The sequence below is a fragment of the Pipistrellus hanaki genome (genome assembly GCF_964339955.1).
Source record: "Pipistrellus hanaki genome assembly, chromosome: 18".
NCBI lineage: Eukaryota > Metazoa > Chordata > Mammalia > Chiroptera > Vespertilionidae > Pipistrellus > Pipistrellus hanaki.
Genome location: NC_140520.1, coordinates 11975026 through 12000044, shown reverse-complemented (window position 1 = coordinate 12000044; position 25019 = coordinate 11975026). Strand labels below are relative to the sequence as shown.

The 25019-nt window shown below is 45.4% G+C and overlaps 2 protein-coding genes across 4 annotated transcripts; one reads left to right on the top strand and one right to left on the bottom strand.

Annotated features, from left to right (window-relative positions):
• Window position 1: 1 nt before the first annotated feature.
• On the bottom strand, window positions 2-20129 carry ANP32E (acidic nuclear phosphoprotein 32 family member E). Of its 3 annotated transcripts, none has more exons than XM_084866646.1 (7): window positions 19713-20129; window positions 12562-12711; window positions 10992-11114; window positions 9762-9927; window positions 8911-9074; window positions 5094-5163; window positions 2-2300 (listed from the first exon to the last, which is right to left on the bottom strand). In XM_084866646.1, the coding sequence occupies exons 1-7, from the start codon at window positions 19764-19766 to the stop codon at window positions 2233-2235; spliced, it is 795 nt and encodes a 264-aa protein (XP_084722772.1). In that variant the 5' UTR covers window positions 19767-20129; the 3' UTR covers window positions 2-2232. The 3 variants fall into 3 exon arrangements, with proteins under 3 accessions (XP_084722772.1, XP_084722771.1, XP_084722770.1); XM_084866645.1 differs by lacking the exon at window positions 19713-20129 and adding an exon at window positions 18410-18755 and having other exon boundaries at window positions 2-2297; XM_084866644.1 differs by lacking the exon at window positions 19713-20129 and adding an exon at window positions 18410-18747.
• Window positions 20130-24015: 3886 nt separating this feature from the next.
• On the top strand, window positions 24016-24781 carry LOC311613152 (large ribosomal subunit protein P1-like). The gene has a single exon (XM_084866653.1). The coding sequence runs from the start codon at window positions 24362-24364 to the stop codon at window positions 24704-24706; it is 345 nt and encodes a 114-aa protein (XP_084722779.1). The 5' UTR covers window positions 24016-24361; the 3' UTR covers window positions 24707-24781.
• Window positions 24782-25019: the final 238 nt, after the last annotated feature.

The following is a 25019-nucleotide window of genomic DNA, read 5'->3' as shown; positions in this document are numbered from 1 at the left end:
ATTAACAACAAATCTTCAATTTATTTGAAGCAATTCAGTTTCAAAAATTTTAAGTTACAGCAGTCTCAGAAAAAAACAGGGAACAGTCAGAAACAATAAAAGAATACTCAGAAGTACTGCATTTTTTTTTTTTTTTTTTTTGTCTTAACACTGTCATGGCTTTTATTCAAAACACAGTTGCACAAAAGTATTAACTTCAAAGATTTTTGAGAGTTTTGAGGAATTTAACACACTATATACACACTGCCATACAAAGAAGCATTAAAATAGGACCAAAAACTCCTACAAAATATAAAACCCACCCTTATTTGCATGAAAATATCACCCACAAAGCTAAATAAGTCTTAAAAGTTATTTGGAGGCTCTTAAGTATTGTTTACAATCCAAGGAACAATAATATTGATTGCACGATAAAATGATTGATAAGAAAGTCAATATATAAGTTTAATTTTAAAAATAAGTATTTTATAATCTGGCAAACAATGTGATGAGAATTCTTAGGGACTAAAACAAGGGATTTCAATTGTTAAAAAGGAATAAAATGTTAGCTATTTGGATATTCAAATCCTCCCCACTAAACTTATCCTAAGAGTTTTAATTCAGTCATTTTGTGCCACGTTTTTAGCTTAAACTAAAAAAGAAGCAGTACTATACTCAGTAATTTAGATGTGTCCCAGCATGAAAGTATAACTTCAGTTAATTTGCTGACACTAACAAAAAAACTTGCAAATATTCAAAAGGGGAAAACATTTAGAGCCAAGATTTAAAAAGCAATTGCCTTGAACACGGAGCCTCCATAACAAAAAGGGAGATGAACTTATTTACTCATATTACAATCAGTAGCCATATAAGAAAACACACTCGCACTTTTCCCAGATATTTTTCTACTTTTTAATGGACATCCACTTGAAAACAAATCTTAATTTTAATATGGATTTAGTTTCAAATATTTTTCCATTGCCTAATATATTCCAATCAAATGCTGTATCTGATAATGCTTTAAAACTATAGAAAGAATAATTAAAGGTCCTACTCAGAAAAAATTAGAAATGCTTGCAGAGTGGTAGCTAAGTTATTGGGAAGCTAACTTATAATTTGATTTGAATGTCTCATTAATTACCAACAGGCAATTATTCTGACTTTTGAGGAACACTAGTTTTGCTTCCAGAAAAACCATCTGCTTCTTTTCTTTCTTCATCCTTCTAGTCTGTACATCTTTTCAACTGAGAAAGATTTCCAGTAAGCAGAGTCTGTTGCATAAAACTGCATAGATAATAATATTCATATCTCAGAAAATACTCAGTTTGTTTCACTTAGCTTTTTATAAACTGAGACAGGTCTGAAAAGGTAGTTGAGGTATAAGAATAAAGGTTTTCCTGGGTATTCATAAGTTTTCCCCCCATTTTTGTTTGTTTGTTTTGTTTTTTGAGGAGAGTGAAACAAGAAAGGAAGGTGATCATAAAGGAATCGTTGAAAGGAAAATGAAAAATGCTCACTTAAAAACAAAACAAAAACCAACCATCAGCATGTCATGCTCTTCATTCAGCTCGGAACAAAGGGCTTCTCTGCATGTCTCTGAACTTACTGTAAGCAATTTTTCCTTCAAAAATAAAATCTTACTAGCCACCTGGCTTAAAGGTTTCAGAAGCCTGCCCCAAAGCCAGGAACTATATTGCTGAATAGAACCTTTATTATTCTGCTCCTACTTCCCAAGTTACTCACGTGACAAAAGAGCACCCAAAATCCCTTAGCCAAAAAAGGGCATTGCCTTCCAAATGAAGATCTCTGGGTCACCTCTAAAAAAATAACCAACTTATCATTCAAGAGATTATTTTCATTTCATATTCCAGCTGACTGTAATTTGTTAATTCATAAATAACTTTAAAACCTTATGAATGAAATGCACACTATACCTGTGCAAAAGTCATCATGTTTTAATTATGGGCTAAAATGACTAATAAGTAAACTTGTATTAGAAAAATTAAGATTCTAAATAAACTGCTAGGGAATTTCACAATGGGGTCAATGAAAAATTTTCTCTACATATAATATGATCATTAGCAGACTAGTAAATCTTATTTGGAATGATAAGGCAAAAATAGTAAAACCACACTTTTCCTATAAAAAGTTACACATTATCTTATTGTAGGGATAACTATTATACATGAAGAAACAAGATGTGACCACTCTATTGCACACCCAGGAATTTAGGGAAACTGGTCTTAGAATGATCTAGTCATCTTCTTCCTCTCCATCATCTTCAGCATCTCGTTTTCGCTTTTCCCCTCGAAGACCTTCTTCTGAAAGAAGAGTGAAAGGAAACGTATAAAATACTTAATTTTAGCAAATAAATATTTGTTAAATTTCAAAGTTTGGATCCTTGAAAAGTTGATGGTGTAAAAAATTATAGGTTAGCCAAGACCGGTTTGGCTCAATGGATAGAGTGTCGCCTTGGGGACTGAAGGGTCCCGGATTCGATTCCGGTCAAGGGCATGTACCTTGGTTGTGGGCATATCCCCAGTAGGAGGTGTGCAAGAGGCAGCTGATCGATGATTCTCATTGATGTTTCTAACTCTCTCTCTCCCTTTCCCTCTGTACAAAATCAATAAAATATATATATTTTTAAAAAATTATAAGTTAAGTGTCCTCTGTGAATTTCCTTTCAACTTCAGTTGAAAGAACTTAAGACTTAGAAATCCATAAATAATGGCAGCTTGCTCTGCACCCTTGTGGCCAAATCGTTAAGTACAGGTCAAGAAATTAAGAGCTTGATATAATGGGACTTATTAGTGAATTTTAAAATTTATTTGGAAAGGCCTAGGTAGAGTACCAGAGAGCAAATCTAAAAAGGGTATTATCGAGTTCAACTGTTCTTCCCTTCTAGAGAAGCCTTCATCCTCTCCAAAATGTAAGACCCTGAAAAGAAAATAATAAACTGAACTCAAATACCCATGATCTTGACTGGTCAGTGTGACTCAGTGGTTGAGCATCAACCTATGAACAGGAGGTCATAGTTTGGTTCCCAGACAGGGCACATGCCCAGGTTTCAGGCTCAAACCTCAGTAGGCAGGGTGCAGGAGGTAGCCAAGCAATGATTTTTTCTCATCATTAATGTTTCTATTTCTCCCTTTCCCCTGTCCTCTCTGAAATCAACAAAAATATATTTTTAAAAAGAAATCCATTATCGCCGAAACCGGTTTGGCTCAATGGATAGAGTGTCAACCTGCGGACTGAAAGGTCCCAGGTTCGATTCTGCTCAAGGGCATGTACCTTGGTTGCTAGCACATCCCCAGTAGGCAGCTGATCGGTGTTTCTCTCTCATCGATGTTTCTAACTCTCTATCCCTCTCTTCCTCTCTGTAAAAAATCAATAATATATATATATTTTTTAAAAAGAAATCCATTATCTCTTTATTCCTACTTTGAAAATAAATGTTATAAGCTGTTTTTCAATTGGAATTAATAAATACCCTGAGGGGGAAAAAGGTTTTATACCTTTCAAGAGAATTCTATCACATGTTGCCAAAATCAAAAAATCAGTAGTAATTTTGAATTATAGAGTCAATCTTTAAAGTCCATGAATAGCTGTAACTTTATTTATTTATTTATTTATTTATTTATTTATTTATTTATTTATTTATTTATTTATTTTTAATAGCTGTAACTTTAATTTTAGGATATCTTTTTCTTCTCTTTTTAATCTTTATCATTGAGTATTACAGATGTCTCCCCGCTCCCATTGCTCTCTTCCATCTGGATCCTGCCCCACCCCAGGCCTTCACCACCCTATTGTTTGTGTCCATGGGTAAGCATATAGTCTTGGTTATCGGTCCTTGTTTTTTTATCACTTTGAATATTTCTTGCCACTCCCTTCTGACCTGCAAAATTTCTGTCGAGAAATTGGCTGAGAGTTATATGGGCGCTCCCCTTGTAGGTAACTAACTGCTTTTCTTTTGCAGCTTTTAAGAATCTCTTTGTGTTTAACCTTTGGCATTTTAATTATGAGGTGTCTGGATGTGGGCCTCTTTGGGTTCATCCTGTACTTCCTGCACTTGTAAGTCTATTTCTTTCACCAGGTAGGGTAAGTTTTCTTTGTTATTTTTTCAAACAGGTTTTAAATTTTTTGCTCCCTCTCTTCTCCTTCTGGTACCCCTAAGAGATGAATGTTGGTATGCTTGAAGTTGTCCCGGAGGCTCCTTATATATCTTTATATTTTTGGGTTATTTTTTTCCTTTTGCTATTCTGATTGGGTGTTTTTTGCTTACTCATATTCCAAATCGTCTATTTGATTCTTGGCATCCTCTACTCTACTGTTGATACCCTGTAAATTATTCTTCATTTCATTTAGTGTATCCTTCATTTCTGACTTCCTTTTGTATGTCCTTGGAGTTCTTAAGTCCCTTGAGCATCCTTAAAACCATTGTTTGGAACTCTGGTAATTTTCCTGCTTCCGTTTCAATTAGTTCTTTTTAAAAAAAAACACATATTTATTGATTTCAGAGAGGAAGGGAGAAAGAGAAATATCAATGATAAGAGAGATTCACTGATCAGCTGCCTCCTGAGCACCTCTTACTGGATCCTTTCAAGTTGCTGCCCCAATGCTGTAGCTCAGAGGGAGTGAGTCTGAGTAAGTCTGTGTGTGGGCCCTTTAAGAGAAACTGCCTGGGACTCCTGACACAGCAGCCTCTGTGTCACTCAGCCACAATCCCCACTGGTTTTTACAACCCGAAGTTACAGGGACTTTTCTTCCTGGCACTGGAACCTTGGGTTGAGGAGTCTGGTGTGGAGTTGGGATAGTCTTGCTCCTAACAGGGGGAGTTCTGCAGCCAAGATATCCCTTCCGATTTTTAACCATCACACAGCCCATTCCACACCTCTGCCCCTCATACCAGTCTCACTGTGGCTTCTTTAATTCTCTAGTTGTAGGGCTTCTGTTCTGCCAAGATTTCAGGTGGTTCCGAATGGTGGTGGTTCTGTGGTTTAGTTGTAATTTTGATGTGGTTGTGGCAGGAGGCAAATACTGCGTTTACCTATGCCGCCATATTGACCCTCCCCCTCTAATTTTAGAATACTTTTATGGCTAATATAACTCACCCTCTTCTTCTTCTTCATCTTCTTCTTCTTCTTCTTCCCCTTCAACATAGTCATCATCATCTTCTTCATCCTTGAAATTCAAATATTCAGTTTGAGAATAAATGAGCCATGACACAGATTTTCCAGTTTGATACTCACAATTTTAAAAACACATGAGATACTCATCACATTATCCCTTGATAATTTAGAAAAGCCCAAGTTTAAAAGGTTAATTACTTGTCTGGAATTTGTTTTAAAGAAAATATGATTACAATGCGTATTGTAAGTCCTACATAAAGTCCTTCTTTATACATATTAATTCCTTACTTTTGAAGAGCAGCTGAAATAGAAATAAGACTCAAACTGCCCTGGCCGGGTGGCTCAGTTAGTTGGGGCATTATCATCCGGTATATCAAAAGGTTTCAATTTGATTCCGTCAGGGCACATACCTGGGTTAGGGGTTCGATCCTCAGTCAAGGCACATATGGGAGGCAACTGATAGATGTTTCTATCTCACATTGATGTTTCTTTCTATATTTCTCCCTTCCTCTCTCTCAAAAATCAATAAAAAACATATCCTAAGGTGAAAATTAAAAAAAGACTCAAACAAAAAATACCTAATAAAATACCATTTCTATTTCCTTCTACTTTCTTTTTAAATCTCAGTACTCTGACACTCCCTTCCACTGGTTCTTAGTTTCTAAAAACAAGACCTCATTTTAAACACCCAAATTTTCTCATCATAATGGAACACTTCTAGTCCCTGCTACCTGGATACTACACTGACTTAATGTTGTATGTATTATCTTAGAGATTTTTGCTCTATACTTGACCATTCAATTTTAGTTAATATTTCCCAATGTTCAGTGGAATGATACACATAAAACATTTGCAGTTAGCTAAAGGTCATTTTTAAATTACTTAATACTATCTGGACTTAAAAAGAATGATTGACAGAGAAAATAAAAAGCCAAAGACAAAAATAACATGAGTTCATTATTTTACTAAATAAATTAAAACTTAGGGGGAAAACACTCAAGTTGCAGAAGGATTCAAATTAAACAGGTTGCCTTTCTCTATGAATACATAAAATACTTAAAAGTTCTTCATGATTCTATAGCTCCTAACTCACTAAGGGCCCAAACAAGTTTGAGTCCTATTTTTCCTCATCCTAGTTTTATATTTAAAAGAGTATCAGAGAGCCGAAACCATTTGGCTCAGTGGTAGAGCGTCAGTCTGCAGACTGAGAGGTCGTAGGTTCGATTCCAGTCAAGGGCATGTACCTGGGTTGCGGGCACATCCCCAGTAGGGGGTGTGCAAGAGGCAACTGATCGATGATTCTCTCTCATCGATGTTTCTAACTCTCTATTCCTCTCTCTTCCCCTCTGTAAAAAAAAAAATCAATAAAATATATTAAAAAAAAAAAAGTATCAGAGAAAAATTACCATTAATCAGTGATATCATCTATCTAACCAATGTAAGTCATTAGGAAAACATGAGAATACTAACAATTTCTATTGTAAGATATTTTTAATGATAAAAACTTGTTTTAAATTATGAATTATGAAAATGAAACAATAAATTAACAATAGGAGAAACTCCCTCCCTTAAAGATTTCACCATCTAGCAGAAAGTTGCCAAATAAACAAGTTTTTACAAAAATGACTACAGGTAATAACAGAAGTCTAATCAAGTTTCAAAGGTAACAAAGAAAGGAGTGATTGTCCATAAAAAAAATTACAAAAAGCTTCAATGAGGCAACTCCAGAGCTGAGAGTTTGTGTTTTGTTTTGTTTTTTATAAAGTAGAGCCTTTTAAAAAAAATACTTTCATCGATTTTTTAGAGAGAGAGGAAGGGAGAGGGATAGAGAGGTAGAAACATCATCGATGGGCTGCCTCCTGCACAACCAGTCTAATGATGGAGCCCGCAATCTGGGCGTGTACCCTGAAGGGGAACTGAATCATGATCTCTTGACATTCAACCACTAAGTCAAACAGGCTGGGCCAGAGTTGAATTTTTAAAGATAACAGTTCACAAGGCATGATTTGTGTGGTGTTACACAAGTATAAACATATGTAAAATCCTGTAGATTTGCCCTGGCTGGTGTGAGTTGGTGGCTTGGAGCATTGTCCCATATATGGAAAGGCCGTTGGTTCAATTCCCAGTCAGGGCACATACCTAGGTTGCAGGGATCCTGTTTCTCTCTCATCTATGTTTCTGTCTCTCTCACTCTCTCCCTTCCACTCTCTATAAAAATCAATTTTGAGCCAAAACCAGTTTGGCTCAGTGGATAGAGCGTCAGCCTGCATACTGAAAGGTCCCAGGTTCGATTCTGGTCAAGGGCATGTACCTTGGTTGCGGGCACATCCCCAGTAGGGGGTGTGCAAGAGGCAGCTGGTCAATGTTTCTCTTTCATCAATGTTTCTTTTTCTTTTTTCTTTTTTTTTGGTTAATATATTTTATTGATTTTTTACAGAGAGGAAGGGAGAGAGATAGAGAGCTAGAAACGTCGATGAGAGAGAAACATCAACCAGCTGCCTCTTGCACACCCCCTACTGGGGATGTGCCCGCAACCAAGGTACATGCCCTTGACCGGAATCGAACCCGGGACCTTTCAGTCCGCAGACCGACCCTCTACCACTGAGCCAAACCGGTTTTCGGCTCATCAATGTTTCTAACTCTATCTCTCTCACTTCCTCTCTGTAAAAAATCAATAAAATATACAATATATTTTTTTAAATCAATTTTGAAAAAACATATCCTTAGGTGAGAATTAAAAACAATTTCGTGGACTTGTCCATAAAATCAGTGTACTTTACATGCTTTGCTCTATTTATGTTTATCTCAAAAAAAGAAAATTCATCAGAGGACATGGGTACAAAGTCATATTAATAGAATACTCACGTTATATACAGACAGGAAGGCAAGAAATAGCTCCGTGTGACAATTTAATTTGGTATTGAGGGAGACAAAGCCAGGGAAGGAAGCAGGGGCTAGATAATGAAGGGCCTTGTTTGTCTTGGTGGCAACAGGGACACATTAAAGGGTTTCAGGCAGGCTGGTATTTGCATTCGGAACACATAGGCAAGCACTGGGAGGGCTACACCTTCACGTGATGCTGTGTTCAGAGAGAGCATTTAGAAAGCTACAACGCACAGCAAGAAACCGGCCCCAGTAACTTGGTTGGTTGGGCATCATCCCAGGCACCAAAAGGTTGCCAGTTTGATTCTCAGTCGGGTGGAGTACCTGGGTTGGGGGTTTGATACTTGGTCAGGAGGGAAAGGAGGATGGCCCATCAATGTCTCTCTCTCTCTCTCTCTCTCTCTGTCTCTGTCTCTGTCTCTCTCTCTCTTATCCATTCCTCCTTCCTCTCCCCAAGCAGGTCCTTGGGTAGAGTAGAGGTTGAAAAAAAAAGCATAAGCAAATAATCAGGGTAAAGAAGAGTTTTTGTGAGTGCCTACAATGTGCTAAGCACTAGATACTTCATAGGTATTTTTTGTTAAATCCTTAAAACAATCCTACGAGATTGGTATAATCTAAGTTTTATAAATGCACAAACTGATACTCAGAAACAGTTGTAAAATGTTTCCATCACACCATGCTGCTGAGTGCAGAATGGATTTGGAAGGTATCTGGGAGACAAAAATCAATAGATGTTTATGATTATCTGGATATGGTATGAACTGAGGGGAGTAGGGGAGAAAAATGACAGGCAGACAGACACATGCACCCCCATAGGTTAGAAATAACTCAGATTTCTACACATCTTACTTCTTATAGTACTTATCTCTATGCCTAAATAACTAATTTTCAGTGCAGGTAAGAAGGGTCTGTTCACCTGAATTTCTTCTCTCATTAAGTATGAGAGGCCCACTTCCTCTTCTCCCTCTCCCAGTTCTGAGCCTGCTTCATCGTCCTCCTCCTCTTCTTCCTCCTCCTCCTCTTCCTCATATCCTTCAGGTGGACCTGCTTCATCTTCCTCTTCGTCATCTTCATCTCCATCTTTAAAAATATTTTCAGAGGTAGGCAAATGGCTGGGCAAATGTTTATTGATAATATATTGATTCTTTTAACCCTTGCCCCAATCACTTCAAACTCTTAAGCAAATAGGTGGGAGGTATCTCAGTGATTTTATTTTATTTCTTAAAATGTCCTCTTTATAACACCCATATTTACTACTTGAAAAATAGTTTCTAGCCGAGACTGGTTTGGCTCAGTGGATAGAGCGTCGGACTGAAGGGTCCCAGGTTCGATTCCGGTCAAGGGCATGTACCTTGGTTGCGGGCACATCCCCAGTAGGGGTTGTGCAAGAGGCAGCTGATTGACGATTCTCTCTCACTGATGTTTCTCTCTATCCCTCTCTCTTCCTCTCTGTAAAAAATCAATAAAATATATATTTTTTTAAAAACAACATAACAAAAATAAATAAATAAATAAATATTGCCACTTTTACTGGGTGACTTATAACAGATATATAAAATTTCACAGAGCCTGATATAATAATTATTAAATGCCCCAAAAGTTATCAGAAATCTCAAAGAATACAGTACTAGGGCTATGGGTTTCTAAATGTTTGTCTTACTAACATCTTTTTTTCCCTACACCTAAATATCCATGCCCATTCTAATTTGCCTGGTTAGAGTGCAGGCTATTAACTGTGGCACATTTATGAGTATTATGAATGATTACCTTCATCTTCCTCTGCTCCTGAGTCTGGTGCTTCGTTATCCTCCTGATCAAATCCATCTAAGTAGGTGATTTGCTGCAGCAGTTCAAAAATACTCTCTCTGTAATCTTCTAGGGTTGTGATCTCACAGTTAAACAAGTCAAGACTTTTCAAATTTTTAAGATTTTGCTGGAAAAATAAGAAGTTAAAACTTACAATCAAGATGTAAAATATCTTGTTATTTTCTTTTAACTCATGAGCCAGAAAACATATACTTGAAATCAAGAGGATGATTTTTGAACCTTTAGAATTTTATAATGAAGTGTTATTATACCAAACACAGCCAGTTCTCTTAATGAAGTGCTGGCATGCTAACTCCACAGAAGTAGGAACTTGGTTGTGTTCAACTACTGTGTCTCCAGCACCTGGCTTAGTGTCTTACTTATAAAAGGCACTCAGTATATTTGTTGAGCGAATCTACGCACAAATAGGCAACAATAACAACATGTTTAGTTTAAATCCACAAACTTACTTTCAACAATTTCAACCTCTTCACAAACTTTTTAAAAATCGGAGCAACAATTTTTCACTTTATCTTTTCCTTTCCTCATACTAGGAAACAAATGAGCAAATAATGAAATAACTTTTAAAAAGTCCAGAAGAAAGGAAAAGGAATAGAATTTAAGAAAATACTAGAAATTTTCAGAACAGATATTCAACTCTTTTTTTTTTTTTTTTATATTTTATTGATTTTTTTCTTACAGAGAGGAAGACAGAGGGATAGAGAGATAGAAACATCAATGATGAGAGAGAATTACTGATCAGCTGCCTCCTGCACACCCCCTACTGGGGATCAAGCCTGCAACCCAGGCACGTGCCCTTGACTGGAATTGAACCCGGAAAACGTCAGTCCGAAGGCTGATACTTTATCCACTGAGCCAAACCAGCTAGGGCCTTACTTATATTCTTGTATTTTACTAATGAATAATATTTATCTAAATAAATGAGCAATATTTTTCTGTTCCTGCTAATATATATATATATAATATATAGTATCCCAAAAAATGTATATATACTTTAACAGCTGATAGCTCAATTCTGAAAATAAAATGTGTTTTAATAAACACAGCCTTTATAATTAAGTGTGTGTATACTTTTTAAGTGTGTGTATATTTTCTTAGATACCCTATATATGCAAATCTCAGAAAATTCAACCAAAAAAAGCAAGCCCAGAGACAAATCTTTCCACTTACCAGAGCTTCTAGTGCACTGAGATCTTTTATTTTGTTTCCACTCAGATTGAGGTGGGTAAGATTAGGACATTTCTCTGCCAGGACTTCCAACCCTCCAGAAATTTTATTGTTACTAAGTTCCAACTATATATTCAACATGGGGAAGAAACAAAAAATGGTTAAGACTTAGGATAGATCAAAGATTTTAAAAATACATCAGTTTGACAGAAAGCATTTGTTATTCTCTCTGGCTTCAAGACTGTCAAAAGTAATTAATTTCCAAATTCCACCTACAACCACCAAGTAGTATGTTAAAATTCCTCTATGAATGGATGCTTGATTTATAATGGGTTATATCCAGATAAACCCACCATTGTAAGTCAAAAATATTGCAAATCAAAAATGCATTTAATGCCCCAGCTGGTTGTTCCGTGGTTAGAGCATTGGCCTGCAGACCAAAGGGTCACAGGTTCGATTCCCAGTCAAGGGCACATTCCTCGGTTGGGGCTCAATCCCCAGCCCAGGTCAGGGTGCATGCGGCAGGCAACCAATTCATGTGTCTCTGTCACATAGATGTTTCTCTCTCTCCCCTCCTCTCTCTCCCCTTTCCCTCCCTTCCATTCTCTCCAAAAAATGAATGGGGAAATATCCTCACATAAGGATTTTAAAAAATGCATTCAATATAGCTAACCTAGCAATATCATAGCTTATGCCTAGCCTATAACATACTTACGTTAATTAGCAAACAGTTGGACAAAATCATCTAATACAATGAACATATACACTGTAGGATATCAGTTGTTTACCCTCACGATCTGGTGTCTGACTGGGAGCTTGCCTCATTGCCACTGCCCAGCTTCACGAGAGAATAACACACCCCATATTGCTAGCCCGGTAACAGATCAAAATTCAAAACTGTAGTGCAGTTTCTACTTAATGCATATTGCTTTCACACCATCATTAAGTCAAAAAGTTGTAAGTCAAACCACTGTAAGCCGGGGACTGTTGGTATAATGTCTCCTAATGTAGGTTTGGTTCCAATTGTTTAATAGTTAGATTTTATGTTTCAGAGGAAAACTTTAAGTTGAAAATGTTAAGTTGAAATTCATACCATAAAGCAATTCATTATTAAATATAAATTTCTAAAAGCAAGCCCAGATGGCATGGCTCAGTGGCTGAGTGTCAACCCATGAACCAGGAGGTCATGGTTTAATTTCCCATCAGGGCACATGCCTGGGTTGCGGGATGGATTCCCATTGTAGGGTGTGCAGCTGATCAATGATTCTCTCTCATCACTGATGTTTCTATCTCTCTCTCCCTCTCCTCGATTCTTTTCTGAAATCAAAATATATTAAAATATATATTAAATAAAATAAATTTATAAAAGCAATTATTACAGCTGATTCCAAAATTCTACATAGCCCTTTTGCTTACCTCTAGAAACTTAGAACCTTTTAGTTAAAAGGCAGAATAGTAAAAAAATAATAAAGCAGAATAGTCATTCCATTTGGTAAAAAAAACAAAAAACCCAAAAACAAGAATAGTCCTCCGCATTCAAATCGTGATGCTTTAATGCCTAAGGTCAACTTACCTTTCGAAGTTTATTTAAGTTGGGAAGCCGGGCCAGTGAACTTAGTTCCACATTAATCATACTCAGAAACTCTAGTTTTTTAAAAGTATCATTCAGGCCCTCAATTTCCCCATTGACACAATGGCAATTATCAAGGATTAACTGTGTCAGCTGTAAGAGAGAACAAGAATGATTCTTTAGTTGGCAGTCTTTTAGCAGAAGACCTGGGGTCCAGACACTCTGGAAAAGTGAATGTTAAAACCACCGATCCATCTCATCATTCTCCAAAAATACTGAAATACAGTCTACCAGTCATCACTGTAAGTTAACCCTTTACATTTAAACTTGGACTCAGAAGTTTGATGCCTGCTTCCAATCACTGATGAACTAAAAACACATTTGAGCCGAAACCGGTTTGGCTCAGTGGATAGAGCGTCGGCCTGCGGACTGAAAGGTCCCAGGTTCGATTCCGGTCAAGGGCATGTACCTTAGTTGCGGGCACATCTCTAGTAGGGGGTGTGCAAGAGGCAGCTGATCGATGATTCTCTCTCACCAATGTTTCTAACTCTCTGTCCCTCTCTCTTCCTCTCTGTGAAAAATCAATAAAATATATTAAAAAAATAAAAATAAGAACACAAGGAGGATCCAAGATGGCTGCTCGGGTATACACCTAGCCGCAGCAGCTCACAACAATTTCAAGGGAATACAACTAAAATGTAGAGTGGACATTGCCCAGAGCTACAGGTAGTCGACTGACTGAAAACTCTACAATAGGAAGGAGGGAGAAAACCGGAAGGAAAATCAGAGGAGCTGAAAAAAAGCCTAAGGTACGGAGACATGCTGCGCGCTCGCACGCACGCCCGCGCGGAGAGGTCGCAGCCGGAGAGGAGGAGAGGGCTGGGTGCTGCCTGGCGTTCCCTAGCAGGAAGGAAATAGAACCCCCAGCCTGGGCTGAACCCCCGAACCGGCAGCGCTGAGCCCCAAGTTATGTGCCAGACCCTGGGGACCCAGGCTCCGGCAGGGGGAGACAATCCCGGGGGACAGCGAAATGCGGGGCCCCCGGAGTCGCGCGCACATGGCGCGCAGAGGACTGAATGTTGACTCTAATGCTGGATTACCCTAGCCGGAAGAAACAAAGCCTCCGGTGGCAGCTCTGAGCCTCAGTCCAGACCGCCCAGAACTCCAGGTCTGGGCCAGTCCCTGGGGACCCAGGCTCGGGCAGGGGGAGACGGAGCTGTGAGGTGGAGTCCTGGGAGCGCGGCGAAAGGCCGAGCCCCCGGAGTCGCGCACACTGTGCGCAGAGGACAGTCTGTTGACTCTGATCCTGGACTCCCCTAGTGGGAGGGAGAAAGAAAGCTCCAGACTGGAGGAACGCCACGAGGAACAGGAGCCCCTGCCGGACACCGGCCAGCCGGGCGCCAGCAAGGAGCCGGGCGACTGGGCCCCCAGTGGGGGGGGTGCCCCTGAGCCTTCGACTGCTGAGCGCTGGCAACGGAGCCAAGGACGGGGGCTGCTTCCTGGGCGGCGCCAACCCCGGCAACAGGCTGGAGCAGCGTGGGAGCCCGCGGAGAACAAAGGGGTGCCACAGGCCAACCTGCTGATCTCCCAGGACAAGGAGGAAGAAACCAAAGAAGTTCTCAATGTGAAGAAATCAAGTGAGAGCAAATGATAGTAAAATTACTTAAGAAAGAATACAAAGAAGATCTTGAAAAATCAAAGACTAAGTCAGAACTCAACGCACCAGCCAACATTGCAACATAAATGCGTTTTGTTTTTTTTAAAAAAAGAAAAAAAAAAAAGAGAGAAAAAAGGGACAGAATGTTGGAACAGCGGCGACCAGGCCTAGAGTGGCCAGGCACAAGGCAGTGGCAGCTGGGCCCGGAGCAGCAGTGGCCAGGCCCCAGAGCAGCAGCAGCCAGAACAAGAGCATCAACGGCCAGCACTGGAGCAGCCAGACCTGGGGCAGTGGCAGCCAGGCCTGAGGCAGAGGCGGCCAAGCCCAGGGTGGCCAGTCCAGGAACACCCAGACACGGAGTGGCTGGGCCCGGAGAAGCCCGGTCCAGAGCAGCCGGGTTGGGAGCAGCCAGGCCCAGAACAGCAGTAGCCAAGAATGGAGCATCCAGGCTGGGAGCGGCCAGGCTCGGAGCAGCTGGGTCGGGTGCGGCCAGGCCCGGAGCAGCGGCGGCCAGGCTGGGAGCGGCCAGGCCCGGAGCAGCTGGGTCTGGTGTGGCCAGGCCTGGAGCAGCGGCTGCCAGGCTAGGAGCGGCCAGGCCCGGAGCAGCAGCTACCAGGCTGGGAGCAGCCAGGTCCAGAGCAGCCGGGTCTGGTGTGGCCAGGCCCGGAGCAGCGGCTGCCAGGCTGGGAGCGGCCAGGCCCAGAGCAACAGCTGCCAGGCTGGGAGTGGCCAGGCCCGGAGCAGCCGGGTCTGGTGCGGCCAGGCCTGGAGCAGCGACTGCCAGGCTGGGAGCGGCCAGGCCAGGAGCAGCGGCTGCCAGGCTGGGAGCGGCTAGGCCCGGAGCAGCAGCTGCCAGGCTGGGAGCGGCCAGGCCCGGAGCAGCAGCTGCCAGGCCCGGAGCAGCCGGGTCTGGTGCGGCCAGGCCCGGAGCAGTGGCTGCCAGGCTGGGAGCGGCCAGGCCCGGAGCAGCCGGGACTGGTGCGGCCAGGCCCGGAGCAGCGGCTGCCAGGCTGGGAGCGGCCAGGCCCGGAGCAGCCGGGTCTGGTGCGGCCAGGCCCGGAGCAGCGGCTGCCAGGCTGGGAGCGGCCAGGCCCGGAGCAGCCGGGTCTGGTGCGGCCAGGCCCGGAGCAGCGGCTGCCAGGCTGGGAGCGGCCAGGCCCGGAGCAGCCGGGTCTGGTGCGGCCAGGCCCGGAGCAGCGGCTGCCAGGCTGGGAGCGGCCAGGCCCAGAGCAACAGCTGCCAGGCTGGGAGCGGCCAGGCCCGGAGCAGCCGGGTCTGGTGCGGCCAGGCCCGGAGCAGCGACTGCCAGGCTGGGAGCGGCCAGGCCCGGAGCAGCCGGGTCTGGTGCGGCCAGGCCCAGAGCAGCAGCTGCCAGGCTGGGAGCGGCCAGGCCCGGAGCAGCAGCTGCCAGGCCCGGAGCAGCCGGGTCTGGTGCGGCCAGGCCCGGAGCAGTGGCTGCCAGGCTGGGAGTGGCCAGGCCTGGAGAAGCGGCTGCCAGGCTGGGAGCGGCCAGGCCCGGAGCAGCCGGGACTGGTGTGGCCAGGCCCGGAGCAGCGGCTGCCAGGCTGGGAGCGGCCAGGCCCGGAGCAGCCTGGCCTGGTGCGGCCAGGCCAGGAGCAGCGGCTGCCAGGCTGGGAGCGGCCAGGCTCGGAGCAGCAGCTGCCAGGCTGGGAGCGGCCAGGCCCGGAGCAGCCGGGTCTGGTGCGGCCAGGCCCAGAGCAGCGACTGCCAGGCTGGGAGCGGCCAGGCCCGGAGCAGCCGGGTCTGGTGCGGCAAGGCCCGGAGCAGCAGCTGCCAGGCTGGGAGTGGCCAGGCCCGGAGCAGCCGGGTCTGGTGCGGCCAGGCCAGGAGCAGTGGCTGCCAGGCTGGGAGCAGCCAGGCCCGGAGCAGCGGCTGACAGGCTGGGAGCGGCCAGGCCCGGAGCGGCCGGGACCGGAGCAACCGGTCCCAGAGCAGCCGGGTCGGGTGCGGCCAGGCCGGTAGCAGCAACAGCCAAGTCCAGAGCAACTAGGTCGGGAGCGGCAGTGACCAGACCAGGAGCAGCTGGTTGTGGAACGAACCAGAGCAACAGAGGCCAGGCCCGGAGCAGCCAGGCCCGAAACAGCTCACTCCTCGCCTGTACCTGCCCACGGCTGCCTCTCAGACATGGCTGGAAACTTTTGCGGGAACTTGAGGGTCTGCTGAATCAAGTGATGAAGGCTTAGATCTGGATGTGTTGAGTTAGTATAGCGCTGGGGTGTTGATCTGTGAGTGCCTTGGGTGGGGCCTGGATGAGGATGGTTGACCTATTTGAAAATGTCTTTTGTGTGAAGTGTATCATTGGGCATGTGGAGGTATTATTGATATGAGAAAATGCTAAGTAACAGATTTACTATCTGAAAAGGGATTTACTATCGGGGAAAGGGAGGGAGGAAGAGACTGAACATAAACTGTGCACCTATGGATGAGGACAATGGGGGATGGGGAGGGGGCAGAGGGTGGGGTGGGAACCTGGTGGAGGGGGGAAGAAATGAGGAACCTTTGTAATAATATGAACAATAAAGATTGATTTAAAAAAAAAAAAAAAAAAAAAAAAATAAGAACACAGCCAAAGCCGGTTTGGCTCAGTGGTAGAGCGTCGGTCTGCGGACTGAAAGGTCCCGGGTTCGATTCCGGTCAAGGGCATGTACCTTGGTTGCGGGCACGTCCCTGGTAGGGGGTGTGCAGGAGGCAGCTGGTCGATGTTTCTCTCTCATCGATGTTTCTGGCTCTCTATCCCTCTCCCTTCCTCTCTGTAAAAAATCAATAAAATATATTTAAAAAAAAAAATAAAATAAATAAATAAATAAAAAAAAATAAAAATAAGAACACATTTGAAGAAGGGTCCCAGGTGAAACTTTTTCCACCTCTGATGAGAACTCTCAACACCAGGGCCTATGTCTATGCGGGAGGGGACACCGAGGCTACTGGAGAGGATGCGAGTGCGCTGCCTGCAAACAGTAGAGAGAAGAAAGGAAATTCTTTTTTCAGTTTAATCCCCCTTATCTTTGGTTGATAAATGCCACCAAAACTCAAAAATACCTTATTACCCTCAAAGAAATGTTAGCTCCTCCTGCCCTATCTGGTTTGGCTCAGTAGTTAGAGCATATGATTGTGGACTGGAAGGTCCGGGGTCGATTCCGTTCAAGAGCATGTGCTTGGGTTGAGGGCTCAATCCTCACCCAGTAGGGGGCGTGCAGGAGGCAGCCGATCAATGATTCCCATTATTGATGTTTCTCTCTCTCTCCCTCTCCCTTCCTCTTTGAAATGAAAATATATTTTTTTTAAAAAGAAAAGAAAGCTCCTACCGAGACAACCCAGCTTTTGGATGTTATTTGTTCTAACATCAAGGCCAAACAATACCAGCCAGAATGATACATCGTTGACAAAACGTTTATTTCTCCCTGCCATCTTGGTAGCACTTTTGTGACTTTCTCCCCATTTTTGTGAGGGGGCAGGTGGTGGCTGGATCCTCCATTAGGTCAGAGTCGTAGAACAAAACTTTCTGATGTGGAAAAAACACACAAAGCTTTCTGATGTGGGCTAGACGGACTTCCTCTCAGGAGGCAGAAGACCCCGGCGCTCCCTTCCTGCCCTGTCCCAGGTATTGGGAGTGCTCCAGTTAGCAACAAGGAGTGCCACCTTCTCTGCGCCAAAGTGTCTTCGACATAATTACTTCAGTGAGCGGAGAAGGCATCGTGATCTGCTTAGAGAGGAGGAAGCCAAACCCCAGAGGGTGAGAATGGCCCGCCTGGTGTCAGCTCACCAGGGCCTCCACCTGAGTAACTGCGCGGTCCTGGGCCTCCACCGACCGGGTCTACCTCGCCGGTGTGTCTGAAGGAGTCAGTGGAGAGCAAAGAGGACGGTGCTTTGTAAACTGGGAAAAGCTATGCAAATACACGACCGTTATTACACCAGGGGGAGGAAGGAGAGGCTAAGCACTCGCCCAAACTGGAAAGGGTATTCCTTCCGTAGCTCTGGGTAAAAGAGTGTGGGGCAGGAGTTCCTGCGATAGGGAAGGTAAAAGAATGGGGGGGGAGGGGTATAAATCCACTTTTCCACCCCAAGCCATAGAAAAGCATTCTAAACGTGTGCTTCTGAGAGGCAGCTTTAAAAAAATTTTTTTCTTTCTTTCTGCAGCCCCCAAAGAGCAGGTGCTGGAAAACTTCCAGTTACCTCTGAGATAATAACGGCTGTTTCCTCTGCCCTGCCACCTGCCAATCCCAGGGAAACAAACTTCTTTGAAAAGTGCACGCCGCCGCCGGACAGACCCTCCCCGTCCCGTACGCGGGGTGCAGGGCCCCGCCTCCAGCCGCCGAGCAAATTATACCCCAAATCCCCAACGCCCGCACGGAGCTCAGAGGCGGCGGTTAAGGCTTCCCTCTGATCAGGAGTGAGAGGTTCCCCTCCGGTCACCGGCCCACTCTGATACCTGCCTCTCCGCCCCGCGGAAACCCCACGAGGGGCGGGGAGTCCCCCCGGAAAAACGGGGTCGCCTCCCAGGACCGCCTCCGCGCCCGGCGGGATGGGACGGGCTGGGCGGGGTGGGCCTGAAGCCGGAGAGGCGCCCTCGGAAAGGGGGCGGAAACGCCTCCCGCCCGACCCCCCAAAAGTTGACCGCAACCCCGCCTCGCGTGGCCCCTCCCAGCCCCGGCCCTTTAAGGCGGCCGCGGGGAGCGCGCAGCGCCCAGAGCCGCCGCCGCGCCGTCCGGGGAGGCACAAAGCCCTCCGCCCGGGGCCGGGCGCGAGGACCGTCTCCGGGGGCCGCGTCCGGAGCTGCGGCCGCCGCGACCTGACCAGCCGGCCGCCGCGGGGAAGGAGATCACCCCTCGAGCGCCCTCCCCGCCGCCGATCGCAGCGACGAGTCCCCAAAACTTGCCGGCGGCCGGAGAGGCGGCCGCTGCCCCAGATTCCGCCCGCGCGGCCGGCGCGCGCTGCCCCGGGGAGTGGGCGCCGCGGGCGGGTGGGCGCCGGCCTCCGGGGCGACCCCAGCCTGCGCGGCGCGGCCTCTGCGGACGCCCGGGGGCCCCCAGGCCGGCCGCCCCTCCCCCCAAGGAGAGAGGGCACAGCCCCGAAGAAAAGTTGGACTAACTTCTCGGGCGACGATGGCTGCGGCAGGGGGGCGAGCGGGACCCGGGGTCGCGCCCACGCCGCCTGTCCCCCGGGAGGAGGGGAGCCGAGCGGCCACCCCCCCGACACCCTACTTCCCGCCCCCCACGAGGGCAGGACGCCTGAAAGGAGAATGGGACTAAGCCCCCATGCACGCACACACACACACACACACAAAAAAGCCCCTAGAAACTTAAACCCTTCGCCATTTTAAGTAAAAGATATTAATGATTTAAACTTCAAATTAAATACTTCCTGGGGTTGGGGTTAATGCATTACCCGTCCCCACACACCCACCCAGGCGCCCCCACCACCACCCGATCCCCCGAATCCGGGCTGGTGGGAAGGGGAGGGGGCTGAGTCATCTCACCTCCTCCGGGGCTCGGTTCCTTAACTCCTGGTTAATCTTCGTCTTCATCTCCATGTCCTCCTCCGGTCTTCGGCGCCTCCTCTCCTCCGTTACCCGGTCCTGCCTTCCCCACTAACCCCCACCCCTCAAATGTGAAAGATTTGGAAATGAATGAAAAGAAACGCAAACACAAACGCCCACCACCAGCAGATAGGTTGTGGGGGAGTGGGGGGGGGGGGGAGGGAGAGAGAAAAGAATGCCAAATGGAGTCCAAGGAGTTGGGACTCTAACTCGGCTGCCAACACCTCCTTGTCCACACACTGGCGCGCGCGCTCACATGCACACACACACGCGCACACACATACACACACTCCCGCAGTTCCGTCCCCTTCAATGGCTGCGGAGAGACTGAGCCTCCATGACACGACACCGCCAACCCCCTGGCCCACGCTCCGCCCACCTCCCGAATGTATTGGCTGGTGCTTCAGCATCGCGCCATCCCATTGGGCGGAGCAAACGTCAATCAGCCTCGAGGGCGGGCTCGAGCCTGCAGTGCCGCGTCCATTAGCTACAACCGAGCGCGCAGTTAACTCCGATAGGTCCAGGCGGGTGTTCGTCCTGGGGAACTATTTTGAATCCCACCAGCCCCCCTACTTTTCTTTGTGCGATTGGCGCGCTTTCTCTAGGCTCTCCGGCGGTTGCTGAGGCTTGTCGGGTTTGTTTGGGTGTTTTTGTTTTGTTTCCTTCTTTATGTTCTTGGTGTTAAAGGGAGAGAGAAGGCATCCTCCTTACGTGCCCAAGTTGCGAGATTGGCTCTTCACCACAACGCGCACAGGCTCTTGGCTATTTGAAAGCACAGCTCCTGCTTTGTAGGCAAGGTGCCGCAGCAACATGCGTGCATATCACATAGCATGCATTCCTGGCACTGTCCTGCTGGGTCAGGCTTCTGGTGCAGAATCAGAGGCGGGGATAAAAACGGTATTTTAAACCTAGCTGGTTTTGCTCAGTGGATAGAGCATCAGCCTGCGAACTGAAGGGTCCCAGGTTCGATTCCGGTCAAGGGCACATGCCTGGGTTGCAGGCTGGATCCCCAGTGGAGAGCGTGCAGGAGGCAGCGATCAATGAGTTTCTCTCATCATTGATGTTTCTGTCTCTCCCTCTTCCTTCCTCTCTGAAATCAATTAAAAATGGTATTTTAACTTCCACTATGATTGGGCCTGATAAACTCTGCTGGCGTCACCCTGATAATTCCCTGAGATCCTGTCTCATCACAAAGATGTTTATATATCTCTCCCTCCCTTCCTCTCTCTAAAAATCAACAAAAATAGCCTGGGCAGCCTGGCTCCGTGGTTGAGTGTCGACCTATGAACCAGGAACCAGGTTCAATTCCCGGTCAGGGCATATGCCGGGATTGCAGACTTGATCCCAGGGTGAGGCTTGCAGGAGGTAGCTGATCAATGATTCTCTCATCATGATATTTCTGTCTCTCTCTGAAATCAATAAAAATATTTTTAATAAAATTTTTAATTAAAAAATGAATATTTAAAAAAATATCCTCAAGTGAGAAGTAACAACAACAAAAAGGACCACAGTATAATATATAGACTTTCTGGAAAGGGCAAAATTATAGGGTCAGAAAACAGATCAGTAGTGACCAAAGGATGAGTGTGGGAAGAGAAGCCGACTAGGAAGGGGCCCAAAGGAGTTATGGCAGGGAGGGTGTCAGGGGTGATGAACTGCTCTACATCTTGATTATGATGGTGTCACACAATTGTATGCATTTGTCAGAAATCATAGAACTGTACAGTAAAAAGGGTGGATTTTACTGTATGTAATTTATACCTCCATAAACTTTATTTTTTTTTAAAAAAAGGAATGAATCTGAACATTTGTTTTTAATCTTCATTGATTTCAGAGAGGAAGGGAGAGGGAAAGAGAGATAGAAACATCAGTGATGAGAGAGAATCATTGATTGGCTGCCTCCTGCAAAAATCCCAGACCAGGGTCCTGGACCCGGGAGGAGCCTGCGACCCAGGTTCCAGTGGGGGTTGTGTAGAAGGCAGCTGATCGATGTTTCTCTCTATCTCTCTCCCTTCCTCTCTATAAAAAAAAAAAAAAAAAAAAAAAAAAAAAAAAAAAAATCAATAAAAATATTTTTAAAAAAAGAAATTAAAGGAAAAAAGAGACCAAGAGGCAGAAATAGATTCATCAAGCAGGGACCCGGATTGGGGGGCTGTCACTCTGATGGAGAGACAGTCAACACCCACCACAGACAACACAGCACATTTATTTATTTCCAAAAGCAACGAGAGGTTTCCCTGAAAAGCTTAGAATCAAAGGAGTTTTGGGTGTGCCTGGGATTTAGCATATCCTCATTCCTGGGATTTAGCATATCAGGACCTGGGTAAATCAAGGTCCTATTCATTCCTCATTCCACGCACATGGATAAAGATAAGAAATCGGTACTGATAACCGGTACTGATAACCAACATTTTGGGGAAACCTGTTCCCGGGGAGTGGCTCTGCCTACACCTCGAGTTCAGCTGATGATAATTACAGGTCATCCATGTGCATTCCCAAGGGCCCTCTACAAAAAGGAAGTGCTAGAAGTGTTTGTCTTTTTGCTTGGGTTGGTACACAGTCATTATTTGAGTGAGATGAATGGAAGAGAAGAAGAAAAGGGAGCAGAATGAGGTGGCCACCGAAGCAGATGGAACCAATAATCACAATTCTAGGGCACCATGATACCCTCTTTCTTCCTCCTTGCAAAGGGGGCAGTTTATTAGCCATATTAAGGGAATCCTGCCTTGGTCTAACCTATCATGGTGTCACACTCAGAGACAGTGAAGCATGTTTCTGCCTTCCTTGGAGTAGCAATTTTTATGACCTCACATGTACCTATAGAACCTGGTGATGCTCCCATCCTGTGGAAAGAGTGTTGACATTAGATAATGAAACTCTCACTGCTCATTGTCCATCCGCCTTGGTTCCCATAAACACTTGGCTCTGTCACTAATTAGAACTTGTCACCATTGTATTCCAGGAATTGGGTAAGGTATCTGCATCCCCTAAGAAGTTCTTTTTAAAAAATATTTTTTTATTGATTTCAGAGAGTAAGGGAGAGGGGGAGAGAGAGAGAGAGAGAGAGAGAGAGAGAGAGAGAGAGAGAGAGGCAGAGAGACAGAGAAACATCAATGAGAGAGAATCATTGATTGGTTGCCTCTTGCATGCTCCCTACTGGGGATCAAGCTCACAACCCAGGCATGTGCCCTTGACCAGAATCAAACTCGGGACCCTTTAGTCGGCAGGTCAATGATCTATCCACTGAGCCAAACCAGCTAGGGCCCCTAAGAAGTTCTTAAGGGCAGAGATTACATCTTACTAATTTTTTATTTTTAGGGTCTGGCATGATGCCTAGCGCCTAGAAGCATTCCATACATTTTTATAACTAACGAAGGTATTGTTGCTAAACCCTACAAAAGTGGCTTTAAAGAACAATTCCAGATGGCTGGAACCCCACAAAGAATGCAACTCCCCTACTGCCTCTGCTTCTCCAGTTGGTGCAGGGCATTCACTCTTGTTTGGTGCCTCTGACCAGCAGCCTCAGCATCACACTGAAACCTGTCAGAAATGCAAATTTCTGGACATACCCCAAACTATGGAACCAGAAACTGTGAAAGGGAGAGGCCCAGTAATGTGTACTTTTAAAATATATATATTTCATTGATTTTTTACAGAGAGGAAGGGAGAAGGATAGAGAGCCAGAAACACCAATGAGAGAGAAACATCGACCAGCTGCCTTCTGCACACTCCCCACTGGGAGGTGCCCACAACCAAGGTACATGCCCTTGATCAGAATCAAACCTGGGATCCCTCCATCCGCTGAGCCAAACCGGTTAGGGCAGAAATATGTACTTTACTAAGCTTTCCATATGATTCTGATGCACACTGTCCTCTGAGAAGCAGTGGTACAGGAGAAAGTTCAGTGGGACCTACGTCCTTGCTCTGGTTCAGCTTAGCAGCTATGTGACAAACCACAGGAAAATCCCTAAATCCCTCAAAACTCAGCCTTTACAAGGTAAATAAGGAAGTTGGAATGATTCCTGAGGATCCTTCTGGTCTAAAATTCTGCGAAATACCAAAGGTAAAAAAAGAAGGAAAAAAAAGGTAAATTAATGTCCCATGACTAGATTCATTCATTCACTCAGCAAATATTTATGTACCAGGCAGTGTTCTGGGCATAGAATCAATGCATGACACAAAATTACTCCTTTTTTTTTTTTTTTTTTAAATATATTTTATTGATTTTGTACAGAGAGGAAGGGAGAGAGATAGAGAGTTAGAAACATCGATGAGAGAGAGTCATCGATCAGCTGCCTCTTGCACACCCCCTACTGGGGATATGCCCGCAACCAAAGTACATGCCCTTGACCGGAATCGAACCCGGGACCCCCCCAGTCCCTAAGCCGATGCTCTATCCATTGAGCCAAACCGGTCTCAGCAAAATTACTCCTTTTTAATTAAAGTTGCACCATTTCAGCCCTTTCCCCAGCTGCCGGTAAGGTGCTCGGTTCTTCCGAGGAAGCTAAGGCCGAGTTGGGGTGAGGCCCTCACTTCATCCCGCGACTAGCACCGTTCCCGGCAGCGCTCGCCCAGCACCCACCCTCGCCATGGCCTCCGTGTCGGAGCTCGCCTGCATCTACTCGGCCCTCGTCCTGCACGAGGACGATGAAGTGACAGTGACGGAGGATAAGATCAATGCCCTCAGTAAAGCAGCTGGTGTACATGGTGAGCATTTCTGGCCAGGCTTGTTTGCAAAGGCTCTGGCCAATGTCAACATTGGGAGTCTCCTCTGCAATGTAGGGGCTGGTGGACCTGCCCCTGCAGCTAGTGCTGCACCGGCAGGAGGTCCTGCCGCCTCCACTGCTGCTGCCCCAGCTGAGAAGAAAGTGGAAGCAAAGAAAGAAGAATCTGAGGAGTCTGATGATGACATGGGCTTTGGTCTTTTTGACTAAACTGGCTCTTTTTGTAACACAGTCAATAAAAGCTGACCTCTGTTAAAAAAATAAATAAATAAATAAATAAATAAATTTGCAACATTTCAGACCACAAATTCTTACGTGTCCTCTCTCTCCAAGATTCTTATACTGGGGGAGAAACCAAGATGGTGGCATAGGTAAACGCCTAACTGCAGCCTCACACAACAATTTCAAAAAATACAACTAAAATATAAAGTGGACATTATTCAGAACTACAGGGAAGTTGACTGACTGGAAATTCTACAACTAGAAGGAAAGAGATAACCAGAAGGAAAATCAGAGGAGCTGT

Excerpts from the sequence above, each read along its gene's own strand:
- ANP32E (XM_084866646.1), bottom strand. The coding sequence starts at position 19,766 with ATGGAGATGAAGACGAAGATTAACCAGGAGTTAAGGAACCGAGCCCCG. Across the intron at positions 12,712-19,712 it reads GGAACCGAGCCCCGGAGGAG|CTGACACAGTTAATCCTTGA; the intron begins GTGAGATGACTC and ends TCTCTCTTACAG. Across the intron at positions 9,075-9,761 it reads AGGAGCAGAGGAAGATGAAG|ATGGAGATGAAGATGACGAA; the intron begins GTAATCATTCAT and ends ATATTTTTAAAG.
- LOC311613152 (XM_084866653.1), top strand. The coding sequence starts at position 24,362 with ATGGCCTCCGTGTCGGAGCTCGCCTGCATCTACTCGGCCCTCGTCCTG.